General features: G+C 38.1%; 1 protein-coding gene across 3 annotated transcripts in view; it reads left to right on the plus strand.

The window, feature by feature from the left end:
* RALGPS2 (Ral GEF with PH domain and SH3 binding motif 2) overlaps positions 1–15,502 on the plus strand; it is a 117,020-nt gene that overhangs the window by 12,669 nt on the left and 88,849 nt on the right. For all 3 annotated transcript variants that reach the window (XM_068416863.1, XM_068416861.1, XM_068416862.1), the window contains exons 2-3: positions 9,863–9,994; positions 13,040–13,147. In XM_068416863.1, the coding sequence (XP_068272964.1) occupies positions 9,938–9,994; positions 13,040–13,147 (165 nt within the window). In that variant the 5' untranslated portion in view covers positions 9,863–9,937. The remainder of the gene's footprint in view (positions 1–9,862; positions 9,995–13,039; positions 13,148–15,502) is intronic.

The raw sequence follows: 15,502 nt of genomic DNA on the forward strand, positions 1-15,502 counted from the left end.
AAATTCACTCCTTGCTGCAATGTTGCAGTGATAAGGTAACTTGTCTTAAACACACAATAAACTTAAACAGTGCAGAAATTAAAAGCACAAGATTCTGCACAACAGAGTTCTCCAGCTGGCAGCCCATGGGCTGTGGTCTGCTGCTGCAGGGCAACAAAATGTCCTGCTGGCAACTGGGTTCCTTGTCCAGCTCTCGCAGCTCAGTTTGTTTCCCAGCACAGCTTTGTCTTCACTGGGGCTTTCTTGTTGCTTTAAGCAAGGCTGCTCCCTCTTTGGTGTGTGTTGTCCACTTACATTGCTTATGTTCACCGATTTCCTTGTACCTCCAGGACAAGGACAGTTTAATGTCAATAATGAAGCGATATCAAATCCTTGTCCAAATTGTAACTTAGGCTGCTGGTTCCAAATACTTAGAAACTGTTCCTCAGACCCTTTCAGTTCTCTGTATTAGACATGGCCTTTTTTCATATTTTTCCTCCTATTCAAGGTAAATCTTGCATGACAGCAAAAATGCTCATCTTGGCCAAGCTGTGTATTTATTTTGGGTGGCTGAATTTTTTTAGTTTTAACTACTAAGGCAGCAATACAGGGCATGACAGGGTCTCAAAGAAGTGTTGTATTTTCATTTAGATGATGTGAAGAATTAGCTTTCGTTGGTTTGTCCAGAATGGCTGATCTCTGTTGCTTAAGAGTAGGCCAGCACTATTGATTAGTCTGGGCCAGAAGATCCCCTCTCTGTACAAGAGGGGAAAGAAAAGACTTTTGTGCAAAATTTAGGACAGAACCCCTGCAAGGTTTGCTGCCAGAAGTTGCCAGAGAACAGAGAAGCTTACCTGGTAGGTTGTTTTAGGATCTGAGGATCTTTGCTTTTGTTCTAATTGTGATTTCCCCAAGATTTGCACTACTCCTTTGTTGTAGCACTCTGATGGTTTTGGTGATCCTAGAAAGGAAAGCAAAGCATTTTCTAAGCAGCGTGCTAAGAAATTTCAGTTGTTAATACTAACTGAAGTAGCAGTTTATAGTGGGATTTTTTGGAAGGTGCCAGTCTGAGCTTTTTAAAGATAGAGTAGCATCACTGGATGGTTACATAATAATGGTTTTTGTATTCTTAATTGTGGTACCCTGCCATCTCATGGTGTGGACTTCCTTGCATTATAGCATTCTAGATTTACTTTTTATCAGTTAAAAGATTAACACAAAGATGAATGCGATTTTCTTTTGAGTTAAATGAACCGTTAAATAGCATGATTTCCTTATAGCAGATAACACTGTTTCTTCTTAAAACAGTAGATTTACATTCAAAACACCATTCTCCTCCAAGTCTCTATCGAAATGATACTGTGTACAGGCTATTTCTCTGTCATTGCTCTTGGACCCAAGTTTCCAGCTTGCACGTCTTCACACTTAAATAAATTTTTAATGCATGCGTCCATTGATTTGGCAGAAATGGACACAGCTGCATTTCACAAGCTGAAGGATATGTTTGAGTAATAATTATCCAGTCATCCGCTAAATATCTCAAATATCCAAGTAGAGTTTGGATAGGATATCACTTGTGAACTTACTGTGCTGAGTTCATAGTGCTGGAATAATCTTAAAAATCCTGCTTGACAGACTGTATTGAAGGCACACTGGAATCTTTGTGTGGGGGGTAAATGAGCTGGACTTGACTCCTAAATACTGCAAAGACCAGCAAATGCTGGTTTTCTGTCAGCAGTTGCCATGCTCTTAAAGGCATATAAAAATTGCAGGATTCCCCGTGCTTTGTGTGAGATCTGGAAGGAAATGCTTGTCCCTACTTTGAACATCTTTAGCTGTTCTCACTTGGCTTAAGTGTCTACAGCCTTTCTCTGCCTCTCAAACCATGCAGGCCAATCAGCATGGTGTGCACATGAGCATCTTGTGCCTTTAATTCTTGAATGCTTGTGTTACATCACAGGGTCTTTTTGATGTCTTCTGGAAAACATTGTATTCTACATCAATTATAGAAGTTCTACAAACTCTGTAGATATTTATTATGTCATTCCTTCTTTAGAGCAGACCTTTTCATCAATAATGTAGATAGAGGGCTTAGAAATAGCTCCAGCAGGGCTCTCATTTATCCTGCCCATTTACCTGAAATCGCACTTACTTTTTCTGGTGATTCAACTGTTGTTGTTAGTGCACAAGAAATAAGGTGGGTATACCAGAACTTCAGGCTTTCAAATAAATTCCTGTCTACCTTGAGTATCTAAAGAGACAAGATTTCCCTGCAATCTACTCTGTTTCTGTTTTGATAACAAGAAAGAAGTCTGATAACATCTTAAAAATATACTATCCTCCTTCATGAAAATGTTCACTTTAAATTATTTCAGTTGAAGTGAACATATGCTTAGTCTCCAATTTCAGGAGCTTTGAGTAGGTCATTGAGTAGGCCCATCTGGCTGGGCCAGCTGACAAATCCTCTGTGGATTTATCTGGTGGTTCTCAAACACTTAAAACAAGGTTCCAACATTTATTTGGTTTGTTGAAGTCCTGGATTTGTGTGAATTAACTTGGATTCGCTCAGTTTCTGTATCATGTTTTCTTAGACAGCTGCTTTGGTGGTCAGCAGTTACTGACTGGTCTTGGGTGAAGAAAAGTATTTAATATTAAACTATTGGTATTTGGGTCTTTACCAGCTGTGTCATCAGTTGCCTGATTTACTGAGGTTCTTCCAAAGGGAGCTAGAAATGTGGGAAAGATGTGGATGCTTGGATGGATAAATAACTGCTTTGTGTATTGTTTGCTTGTAGAAGTTGGGTACACTGAGCTTGGCACACTTTCATAAACAAATGCAGGGGATAGTGGCAGGAGGAAAATCCAGCTCTCTTCCCCAAATGTCTATTGTATTTTCACATAATATTCATCATACTAAATATAGGCACTTTGTATGCTGTTACTTTTTCGTATTAGCACCTTTTCTATAGCAACAGTGCAAACTTCCATGTAGATGCATGGATGTTAAAAAAGAATCATTATAGAGAATAACGTTGATGTATCACAGGTGTTATTGATAAAGACTGTACTTCTCTGTCTGAAAACTGAATTTTAAAACAGACTGAGATATTGTGTGTCTTATTTAAGAAAGATTCTCATTGTCTGTTAATGGCTTTACAAAAAATAGGGTAAAATATGCTTTCAACAGTATTTCCTTCTTCCTGAATGAAAGTCAGGCATTCAATGTGGGAGTTTTGCCTCCTTTTCCCTAAATGTAAATCTTTTTTGTCCAATTATACAAAGAAAGTTGCAGTTGAAGCAGGTGTATATACAGAGTCTTTAATTCTGTGAATCTGAGGCTGTTACTCAGCCACAGTTGGTACTTTGTCATCTCTTGCTTGTTAAAAATCTATCCCTAGGATAGTTTGATCATCTTGCTTTTGATCTGGCTGTTCACAGTTTTGACTCTAGCCTGCAGAAGATTATTCAATGAGTTGCATGGATATTTGAGTTTTCTTTACGACCACGTGTGATGTGTACATTGACACAGAATATTCAGTCTAGATCCTCAGCCTCCGTTTTCAGCACTGTTTTTTCTTATATGTGCTTTTGGCACATGAGTTGTGGTGATTGTTGGTGACAGAGTTCCTGTAGCCTATTGACAGTAACAAAGCTCACGCTGTCAGTTGTCATCTCTGTTTCAGAACTTGCGAGTGTGCAGTTGCACATATAATATATTTAAATATATTTTTCCTGTGACATACTTTTTCTGTTCTGAGAGGAGGTGTTCCACTCACATGGTCCGTTTGTGGATTGTTACAATGATGTTCCTCAAATTTGTCTTATGATGGAATTTTTAGTGTTGCCTTATAAAAAAAAAAAAAATAATTAAAACTAAGAATATAAAAGACACCTTCTAGAGACTTTTCAGTGTGTTGTGATATTTTTGCTGATGCGCAGTCTATATTAGTTCTTCCCTATTCATGTGTTGTTTGCATTATCCAGAAATGAGGATAAGTATCTACTTCTAGTTTAAATCGTTCCTATTCATTTTCCTTGCCCTCTTTTTACTTCTTATTCCTGGAAATAAATACCAGTAGTTCCTGTCTTTCAAAAATGTCTCTAGGTTATGATTTCTCCTGTTTTGTGTGTTTGAGGTGAGGAGGGATCCTCTTCTAGTTCCTGACTGAGCAAGCATGGATTTTTTTCTTCATATATTTGAAGAAATGTTGCTCAAACAGGCTAAACTGTCAGTAGACTTGAATTCTGGAGGAGATGGAAGAGGGCAAAGCCTTATTATACTCGATGTACTTTCTGTGCTAAAATAATTTGGTTCCCTAATGCTTACCCTTTTGGCGTATGGGAGGAAAAACAAGCCATACATCATAACTTCAGATGTTCAGTCTGTTCTGACAGCAGTTGTAAAATAATAGTCAGATCCAAAGGAATAAATCGTTCTTCTGTGCAATGTCCTTTCTAAAGAACTACAAAATGGAATAGAGGCTTGTAGGTGATCTCTGAATAAAGAAGCTCTGGGAACCTCATAATTTGTAAGCAGTTCGTGAGCAGAAACTTCTTCAGTTCTTGTGCAGTTATTTACTTAGTGAACCTACATTTTGTCTTTTAATGCTCAAAGTCTGCTGGAGAGACCTTTTGTTAGAAGAAAGCAAACTTCTTAGAACCCCAGGCTAAACTTAAATAGCCTGTACACATGCTCACATTTTTGGCTTACTCCATTTGTTGCCTGCAATGCTGCTTTCCTTCTGCTTGATTCGTGCCTGCATTGTGTGAGGGCCAGGATCTGCTACTGCTTGCAGCTGTGTACCAGTGCTCGTGCTAAAATGTGTTGTCTTGTGCTATGATATCTACCGGTTAACTCTTGAGTATGAGTCAGTCCACTGCGTATAGCTGGCTTTGGAGTGGTGGAAGCCAGAACGGTAAGAATCTCCTTCCTATTTGTGTGTAACTAATTTTAAAAACCTTCCTTTTTGAGCTGAGCTTCTTTATTGTTGTTGCAAGTTGATTACAAACTGAGCTAATAGTTTGATTTTTATAATAGGATTTGGTAAACGAGTAGCTTGTGCCCTGGAGATGGATTTTTTGAGGTTTTTTCTTTATCTTGTCTGAGGAAATAGAAGCTACAAGTTGTACCAGTTCTTGAGGTGAAAGAGGGAGAGCACTGGGTAGTGGAGCACCATGACGAAGGGATCTTGTTAGCTGGAAACTGAGCAAGATATGAATGAGACAGAGCCTTACTATGTATTACCTTAGTGTTACATCTCTCTCTCTTTTCCCTCTCCCTCTCTACCCCCAAAGTCAGAGAATAAGGTGCACGAAAGCAGCAATAAAATGATTTTGTTGTCCAGAATGTGCGCACACACGTGGTAGTGAAAGTGCTCTGTGGGTAGAGCCTTTTTAAAAAAGAATAATAATTTAACTTAGTTGTTTGTCCAGGTAAAGCCTTTTCCGGGGTGAGAGAAGACAATCTAAATTAAGGACCATATTTAAATTAAGCTCTTTTTTTGTATTTAAAACTTCATTGTTTTAAAAATAAAACTTTCTTTGTTCTATTTGTTGCTATTCTGTGGATTCTAATTTCATCTGTCTTGGAGCTGAAACAGCTGATACTGCTGTGACTGTTGTGCAACAGATGCTTAGGGAAAGAGTGAATGGGTGACATAACTTTGAGGGGTTGAGTTGTTACGAGTACAGAAGTGCTTTGAGTTTGCAGCAGAACTAATCAAACCAATGAAAAAAAGGAGTCTTTACTGGGTTAGCTGTACTGCTGATGCAGGCACCATGTGACAGGATTTCTTTCAGGAAGGAGTCTAGTATCAACTTAGGCAGCTATGGTTTTTTGATTTTTTTAGTACTGTTTTCTGGAAACTGTTCAAGAACCTGATTGCTGTATTCTGATTTTGAGCATAAATTTACATTTTATTCATACTCCTGGTTTGTTCTTGTGATACTTAAACATGCCAAGGGTATCCTCGTGCAGCTATGTATTCACTCCCACATGCTGGTCTAGCTAACTCAGGGAGACATTCACCTTTTTTAATGGACTCGGGAGAAACATTTACACCACTGGTTGATTCACTCAACTGTGATACAGTCAGTTGATCCACTCAACTGACATAGCTGTTTATCTGCAACAAAGGCCACCCTCTAGTCCCCTTTGTGCTGAGATAAAGTCAGCTTCTTTGCAACAGCCGTGGTCAGTCACACCCTGCATTATTCCCTGAGCCTCATGGGCACATTGTCTTTGCTCATCTCCACCGAGTTGCCTTCCGTTTGGGGGGTTTATAGGTCAGTCACTGTACCGGAATGATCATCGAATACAGCCTTGGGTGAATTTGCAGAAAAACTCAGACTCACTGAAGACAGCAGACCGTGCTTAGTCTAGGTGTTTTCATTCTTTGGGTATGATGAATCTTTTAATCAGTATTTTTAGTTTGCTTTTTATTGTACAGTATGCATGGCATGAAGAGGTAGGAGGGTACCACATAGTGCATCCAGGCTTCTGGTTGGCATAGACCATGCTGAAGTATTTTGTGCGTCATATAAAACTTTCAATTCCACATTTAATGCATTTCTGAGCACAAAGGCATTTATTAAATTGAAGAAGAGAAACAGACTGGAAGTTCAGACTTCTCAATGTAATTCATTTTTTGTAATTGGATATACAGGGTATGCAGCGGAAACTAATGTGTGACTCACTATTGCAGTGTGGCGACAGTCATTTCACATATCCAACTGTGCTGTTCCAACAGCTCTGCTGTTGATCACTTTCTGATATTGCTGTTTACTACTTTGGTGTTGAGCAGAAGGGTGGGTAGTATAGCAAGCAAATGATTTAATTATTCTGGTGTTAGGATTTTTTCAATATTTGTTTTAAATGATACATTGGCTAAAGTTGTTGCTGTGACTTTTCATTGTTGTGGGAGTGGCAATGTTCTCATGTCTAATGCAGCTTTCAAAAGTACATTTTAAATGTTGCAAACTCTGGAACTTTTAAAGTTGATAAATGCTAGTTTATGGCAGTTCAGTACTAATTCTGCCCCTTACTGTATATTCACTAAGTGGCAAAAAGTATAAATGTATTCAAACATAATATTGTAATGCAGCAATGGGTACAAAATTAATGTTGTGTGGACAGCTTTGTTACGATACAGCCTGACTGGCAGATGTTATATTTTGTAATCTTGGTTTCCTTTGCATGCAGGGTTTTTCTAAGTGATATTCTACTTATTTAAAAAAAAAAAAAAAAAAATCACCTTCTATTTTATGTGCCTCAGGAGTCTCCTCTCCACATGGTGGCCAATTTTAACCATACTTGACTAAGGGACAGAGTTCTCACAATTCTCATCGCAGTCAGTAACTGGGTAGAAAAGGAGAACTGGGATCAATGTGCACCACCACTGTACCCTCCAGGTACAGTCCTCTAAGGTGGAAAGTCTATCACACAGTTTCCAGGCTCACCAATCCCATTTAGCCTGCTGCTAGGTGAATGAGCACGTTGCTGTGTTCAGACAGCACAGGAATAAGTGCCTGTCTGGCACTCAGAATGGGTGGGCAGATACAAACAAAACTCATAAGGGCGTAGGAAACAGGTAGCAAACTGGAGGTGTTACGTTAAGGGACCAAGGGTAAGGCTTGAGGTAGTGCATTAAGAAATAGGGGGGGGAGAGGTTGCTAGGGCCTGTCTGTGTATATGGGTTATGTGAGAGTAAGCGTTAGGAAACTGGGCTTTAACCCTGTTGCTTATAGAGGAATTAGTTCTCTTCTGTTCATCTGAGGCTGCTCTGCCAACTCCACAGGCTTCTGTGATATGTGTAATTTCTTTTAAATAGCACCATCCAAATCCCTCCACAAAAACCTCTCAAACTTCAGTTTTTACTTTTCCTTGGTCAGAAACAGTTGTCCTCCAATTCTGCCCCTTATTGCCCCCTGTTAGTATGGGGAAGGGGAACAACTGAAGTGTATGTGAGACAAGGGCCAAATATATAACCTTCCATTTAAGATTGGCTTTGTATGATACAATTATGGCCCATATAGTATGATGAAAATGTGCAAGATGTCAATTTTCCTTATAATTGCAGTGTTTAAAAAAGATACAAATTTTTAAACGGTAGTTTTTTCAGCAGAAAATATTAAATTGGGACAAGAGTACCATTTTGAACATGTGGAGAGCCTGAAACTGGTTTTGGAGATGTGATACCTCTGTCCTCTACTGTCACTACATAAAGGAAAATTATGACACATCAGTTAGAGTTTTATTTCCTTACTTTTCAGTTCAGTAAATGAAAAGGCTGCAGGAAAGAGACATTAGGGAGCCGAGCATTTGGAAATATTCCACGTGAGACAATCTGAAGGGTAATTGGGATAGGAAAGGACAGCACAGCAGTGACAGTTGCAAGCCAAAGATGAGGTATTTTTTCCCATTTGTATGGTCTGTTAGTATAATACACTTAACTGCACTTAGATTTTAGCTGGTATTTTTAGTGGAGGAAACACAATTATAGTGTATGTGCTGGGAGTATAATGTTAAAGTGAAATGTAGTATTTTCTGTCCTGTGAATGAGACAGTCCCATCAGTTTTTTTAAAAAACAAAACAAGAAAGGACATCACGCGAGTGGCTGCTCTGAACTGCCGAAGTACAGCTCAGCGTAGGTCAGATGGGGACTGTTAATACCCCACAATACCTAGAAGCTAAAGTGTTTGGCTGAAATTTGCAATGTGGCTCTCTTTCAGTTGACCTCCTGTCTGTATTGCATTCCTACAATGACACTTTGAAGTTACTGCTTTTTTTTGAGGATATTTTATTATTTAAATATTGCAGTTTCTTGCTGTCCAGGCTTGTTTGTCTGACGTACCTGGTTTACGTCGCTTGGAGACAGAGCTTTTCAGATTACTTTATTTTGTTTATTTCATTATGTAGAGGTCTTAAGTACGAGACGCTGTAATACTATTTTGTCATGTGGTATTACTCAGTTACATGTCACCTTCTCTCTTTATTTGCAGACCGTGTAATAGTTCTGAGTTAAACTACAAACCTAAAGTGAATTTCATAAATAATAGCAAATTCGGGAACAGTCACACTTGTTATAAACATTCACCTGTGAAAACTGATTTATAATCTCTTTCACACTAGAGGGCACTAACATCTCATGAAATTTAAGCCCAAACTGGTTTTTAGTCTCTCTGTGACAGGTATTGAGTAGTCTTGCTAGTTTTGTAGCAGATGCCACAAGTTTCTATTTCTTTGCAGCCTTCTCTCTGTAGAAATGAAAACTAAAAGTAATAGTATTGTTGCGAGGACGCATCAAAAATTAGTGTGTGGAGTTTTCCTTTGTGTAGTTTTTTTCTTCACTAAACAATAATTTGGGTAATTTTTGGAGAAAAAGTAAATTCCACTTGCACTCTTACATTGCTTTTAATGTGGTAATTTTCACTTGAAGCTGGTGAATAGACACAGAAGATAGGAAATTATTGGATAACTTCTTATGAAAGTTATCTAATAGATTTAACATCTGGAATATGCTTTTTAAAGTTGGCAATCACAGGAAGAGAATTGTACATGAGCTGATGTTGCAGGCCTAACTTTAAGTTAGGGTTAGTGCATGCATTGACATATTAATACCTGGCATATAGAAAAAAGTATGGAAAAAGAATGTGAAAGTCTATCCTGCCAGTAAGTGATGGATCACAATGGAACCTTCAGTTATTTGCATTACGATATTTTTAAGTAGCTAACTTTAGAATATGTGTTAGAATCTAAAGTCTGGGCCTCAAAGTGGTGTAGCCATTTTGGAAGTGCTTTATTTTTGTTATGGATTTTAGATACTGAATCTCATTTAAAATGTGTGAATAAGGTGGCTTCTGATTACTTTTTGCTCTTTGTAGGAATGGTTATTCAGTTGCCTTGGACATGATCGTGCTGCTGTAAATGTAGGGCTGAAGATTAATGGTGTGGGCAGTATGGACCTAATGAACGGACAGTCAAGCAGTGTTAATATTGTGGCTACTGCTTCAGAGGTAAGGATTACAAAACTCAATTATTGCATACTTGGGACCATAAATGCTCATTTTTTTCTAAATGCACCAAGAAGTAAGTTTTTTCTTTTAACAGGTCTGGCGCAGCAGATTCTTGTTTTACGTGTTGGTTTCGTATGCCCCAGTTTAGACGTGAATAACTTAAAAGTTCTGACCTTTGTATACCAAAATAAAGCATGAGCTAGCACTTATAGCCGTGCCATAGCCAAAGCTGCCTTTTTTATGTTCTCTTCCATCACATCTAGACAAGGAAGCTTTTCTTTTCAAGTTTGAGCAATAATAGATGCTCTTAGTGCAATAAGCTGTGCTGGCAAGGCCTGTGGGAAACGTTTTCTTCTTTGACAGGTACTTGTGTGTGTGTGTCAAGGGGCGGTCTGACACGGTAACACTGGAATAAGGTGGTTCCCTTTGTCTCTTGGACTGTATTCAGGCATTGCTATGGGTCTCCTTCTGCCCACCAAAGTGTCTGCCCTCTAGAAGTGAACAGCTCATGAGTTAAGAGTGTGTGTATTAGCCAAGCAGTGGAGATTGGCCTATGCTGATGCCTCTTATTTTGAAGTTAATACAGTTTTCCATTTGTTATCTACTTGTTAATGAAAAGAAGGGGTGGGGTGAAGGTAGTACCAGAACTTTGTGTGTTCTTTTTGCAAGAATCATGTGAGGAGCTGTTGAGAGTTGTGACTGATTCCTAAATTCTTAGCAATGTTGGAGGGTTTGCAAGACGTGGCTGTTTTTTTGTTGTTTTTTTTTCCCAAAAACTCTTGCAAATCATTCCCTATTCAAGTTTTTGTTGTTTTTTTTGTTAATGCCTTGTAGTACTGGGATGAAGCAAACTGAAAATCTGCCTTCAGTGTATATTGAGTGATCTTTCCAGATGCGCTGTTTCTCTTTCCCCCTTAGGGTGACTGAATATATGCTTTGTCATGTACAGATGTAAAATACTAAGCTTTCTGCTCAGGGGAGACAGTTACTTTATTGCTGATACATATCATTTTCATTGCTTTTGTCACAGTGTGAAACATGTTTTTAGCATAGTGGATATCAGTTTGTCTTATTTTCTTTCATTCTTCATTTGTCTTTATTTAAAAGACAAGGTATTCAAGAACACTACAAAGTAGTGATGAGAGCCACAAAGTCCTGAAAACAGTTGCTTCCTTGAATGAATCTTCAGACCTTACCAAAGGTGTTTGTTTTATTTGTATATTCACACATGTTTTGACAGCAGAGCTGCATGTGTGCTATGCACTTGCATGTGCATATGGAAATGGAAAGTACCACAAACAAGGTGCAGGGAAAATTAGTGTCTTGTATTATCAAAAGGAATCAAATAATCTCCAGCATGATTTCACAAGTATTGTCAAGATTTAAACAAGAAAGCCAGCATCAGTCTCCAAGACCATTGTTTGTTTTTATACAGATTCTTGTACTTCCCGTATTGTATTATGAGTCATTGATTGACTATTTGTTGGCATGCAACTGAAATTTTCTTGGAGGAAAGCTCTCTTTTTACTCAACAAGAGAGTTTTGAATGTTTACATGATGTCTGATAAAACTGATTAAAATATATTTTGGGAAAGTTACGTTTTCCTATCTTGACTAACTGGGAGGAGGGAGGGCTTGTAGCTGAAATGTTTCTTTAAGTATGTTGGTTACTGAAAATACCTGTCTGGTTTGGAGTTTTTAGTGGTGTTTTCAAAGTCAGGTATTTCAGAGAGATGGTACTGTTAGAAGAACCTAACTAAAACTGGACATGATTATTAAATCAGTATGTATTCTCTTTATATGTCCTTATAACAAAAGTGCTTAAAAATGGCCAAGAGTTTATTTCAGCAGGCTGAATTCTCAAGGAGTTCAAATGTTCTTGTTTCTGTGAGTGGGAAGCCAAAGTCAAAATATGTAGTGTAGCCCTAAAGTACTGCCGTGTTAGATTTTCAGGAGAAGGCGTTAGCACAGCAGAACTGTTTACCAGCATCAGTGACCGTGTGCTGTCTTCTGTCCTGCCTTGGCATCAGCAGGCATGATGCAGGTGTCACTGAAAGTACAGTGTAACAGTGCTGAAATTTGGCTTCTACCAGAAGGGATCTGGTCAAGTGCTCATTCACGTGCGTGTTGTCTGTACGACCCATATCCGTGGCCTTGAAAACTTTCAACATTAGCAGTAAATTTACATGGACTGTCAGAAAGTGCCTTCATTATGTGGGCCAAAGTCTAATCTTTTCAGTTTTCTAGGAGGTGTGTCCGTCCCCCCCCAGGATGGTGGTTAGGATAGAGTGCTTAAGGACACATCAGACTCCAACATTAAGACTAGGCAGGTCTTGGTTTGTGCTCGGTGTGTTTTGCTGCAGCTGAACTGGAGCTCCCAGCAATGGTGAAAATGAGCTCTGTGCACCAATACTAGTTTTCTTTCTCTCAAATCTCTCCAAAGTATTAGCAAAACTGTTGTAGGAGCTGTGTTAGTGCTTACATTGAGGCTAAAGATTCACAGAATAACATTCTAGGGTCTGGTATTTTTTGCAAATGTGAATTACTAGCATTTAAAAAAAGCCAAACTAAAATTGTTTATACTAAATGTCTTCAACAGAAACACATATGTAGCTCACTAATTTTTAAGTTTTAATGCTTCTAAGAGTAACTGGAAGAGATTGATACTGTTCTTTGATGTTAACTATTCCTTTGGGGCAGACCTTGTCTTTTTCCTCACCATAATGGTGTTTTTTCTGTTTGAAATTCAGTGTGACTGTATTGTTATCATAACTTTCCTGTCAGCAAAATTGGAATTTAATTATTCCATTATGTTTTGAGGAACACCTTTGAAAATCCATTGAGGTCAGTTTGAGAGTCTCTGATTTTAGAGGTCTTTGTCAGGAGGAAGTATGTCCTGTGACTGACTTTTAATTGATAGTTTGCCCAGTAGAAAAATTCTGTGAACAGTGATGTTTGAACAGAAATTTTGCTTTTGGGAGTGTAAAAACAAGAAAGAAGTGGAGAGAACCAAAATATCATCAGTGTTTTTGTTTGTTTCTGCAGAAGAGTAGTAGCTCCGAATCCTTGAGTGACAAAGGTTCAGCTGAACTGAAGAAGAGCTTTGATGCAGTGGTATTTGATGTTCTAAAGGTTACACCGGAAGAATATGCGGTAAGAAATTCAGGTCATTTTTGTTACTTTGTGTGTGAATCTTCTTGGCAACTTTTCCCATGCTTCTCCATTTCTGTTTTTCACCTAACTACCGTCGTCCATGGGTTTCGAAAATGGATCCTGTGCTATAGTTGTTCATTGTCTATGTTCTGTTTAATGTTAAGTGATCTTTTTGGGCTATGCTGTCCAGACGTTTTTCACACTCTTATTTGTAACATACACCAAAGATTCTTAAATCTATATGATGCAGCTTAATGCTGACATGCATATTTTAGTTGCAAGAATATACTTGATCTGTACTTGGTTTTTTTGGAGGTGCATTAATTTTTAACTCTGTTAATTCTCATGTCTAGGGAGTGTTTTCTTCTTTCGGGTGCAGTGGTACAGGATAATGGTTGGATATCCTGCAGAACCAAGATCAAATGAGTAAAAATATTTAACCAAAACATTAGGTGATTTTTCCAATTTTTTTTTTTACCCTGCTTGTAGAGGTTAAGATGACAGATGGTCCCTCTAAGTGGTTCAAGTATGTTGCTAGAAAGATTGCTAACAAGCTATTGCTCTTACTGCATTTATAATTCAAATTATGAGATTCATGATGAGTTGTCCTGGGGAGATTATCAATACGTGATAGTATGTATCACAAAATATTCCCATTAAAGTTATTCTATTTTTTAATCGTTAATAACTATTTCAGTTAATTATTAATGGCTAAATTGCTTTTAATGAGCACACGGAAAACTTAAAGCATCTGGGTTATGAAGTGGTACTTACACATTAAGTTCTTCTTGGATAGTTAATGGGATTTATTCCTGACTGAGGTTCAAGTCTTGTGGTTCGAGCCTCCCTTGCTCCATTGTCAGGAACAGCTGGGCAGTGAATCACCGACTTTTCATGGGAAGATGTTTTTGGGCCTGGCTATCCTTTCAGTCTTACGATTTCTCTATATAAAGGAAATCTAAGTACTTAAGGAATTTGGGGCTAGAGGCATGAATTCAAGTGGAATTATGCATTCAGGCCAGAATAGCTATAGGTTCCTTTGAATGGCTCAGCTATTTAGCCAATGGTGGATGCCATTGAGCAGCAGAGTAGATCACTTAGTCTCTGTGGAGTTGCTGTCACTCACTTGGACAGTGAAATATACAAAGGTGCTTTGTCTTGTGTTGCATTTCATAATCATTTTGCTCTATTAAATCATCTCTCTTGTTCAGAGACGTTTTACTTTCATGGGTGTCCTAAACGTTACCTACTTAGTAACTCTTGGTTAGATAAAAATCTTTATTAAAATCCAGTTTTTACTGTTTTCATATTATGCCTTAAACTGGGTAGAGTTCCACTCACAAACAGGAATCTTTTAATTAAAGCATTTCACGTTACAATTACAAACCTGTGGTTGTATTTTGGGTTTATACTAGCTAGTATAATTGTGCTGCTTTCTCAGTTCCCCCCAAAAAAAACCATCTTTACTCTTAGCCTTCTTGCTTTTAAAGTATCTACTTCCGCATATCAGGTTTCATTTAATGTAAATGTAATGTAAAAAAATGTAATGTAAATGAATCTGAAAATGTCTTATAGGTAGAATTCTGAACAATTGAGCAAAATTGCCGGTAGTCAGTGTTCAGCCCTTTGGCAAGGTTATAATTCATTTTGTTTATTTTTCAGTGTTTCTGTACACAGCTGTACTTCTTTAATGTTTGTTTCCTCAGGCAAGTTTATCTGCTTTTCCAGTAGGGTTTGCTTGCTTGGAATGCTGTCTTTTTTCTGATCTTTCTTGCTGAAGTTTGTAGAAATAAGTAAATGTGCCAAAAAATTAGGTACCTTGGAGGAAAGGTACCTTTGACCCTTAGGCTTGTTTTTATTTTATTGGCCATTCTCTTTTCTTCCTGTTTTTACTCCTGACATAACAGAAGTATAAGGTCTTCATCTGCATTTCAGTGTTAGTGTGAAGACTCCCAGAGTGATGCAGTATGGCCAGGCTCTTGAGGATACCAGCACTGATGAAAATGCAAAAGTGCTAGTAAGGTTTTCAGTGTAACAGAGGGTATGGACCTCTCAGATTGAACTTGGATATGCTACCAATTGCTTTTCCAAAGTGTGAGGAAACTTCTAGTTTAGTGGTAGCTCTTGTAAAACGGATGCAGTGCAGACTGCTGACGTCTGTGACTTAGCGAAGGCTGAATTCTATTACCAACTGCAGGATGAATACTGTTTTCAAAAAAATTTTTTTTTGAAGTGGTGAACTGAGGGAATAATTTGTGGGCTGTGTAAGTACCTTATTTATGGAGAGAAAAGATAATGTGATAAAGCTAGTAAAACAGCAATAAAAGCAAGTTGCTGCACAAGAGCTAGTTAGAC

The sequence above is a fragment of the Nyctibius grandis genome, chromosome 21, assembly GCF_013368605.1.
Source record: "Nyctibius grandis isolate bNycGra1 chromosome 21, bNycGra1.pri, whole genome shotgun sequence".
Classification (NCBI taxonomy): Eukaryota; Metazoa; Chordata; class Aves; order Nyctibiiformes; family Nyctibiidae; genus Nyctibius; species Nyctibius grandis.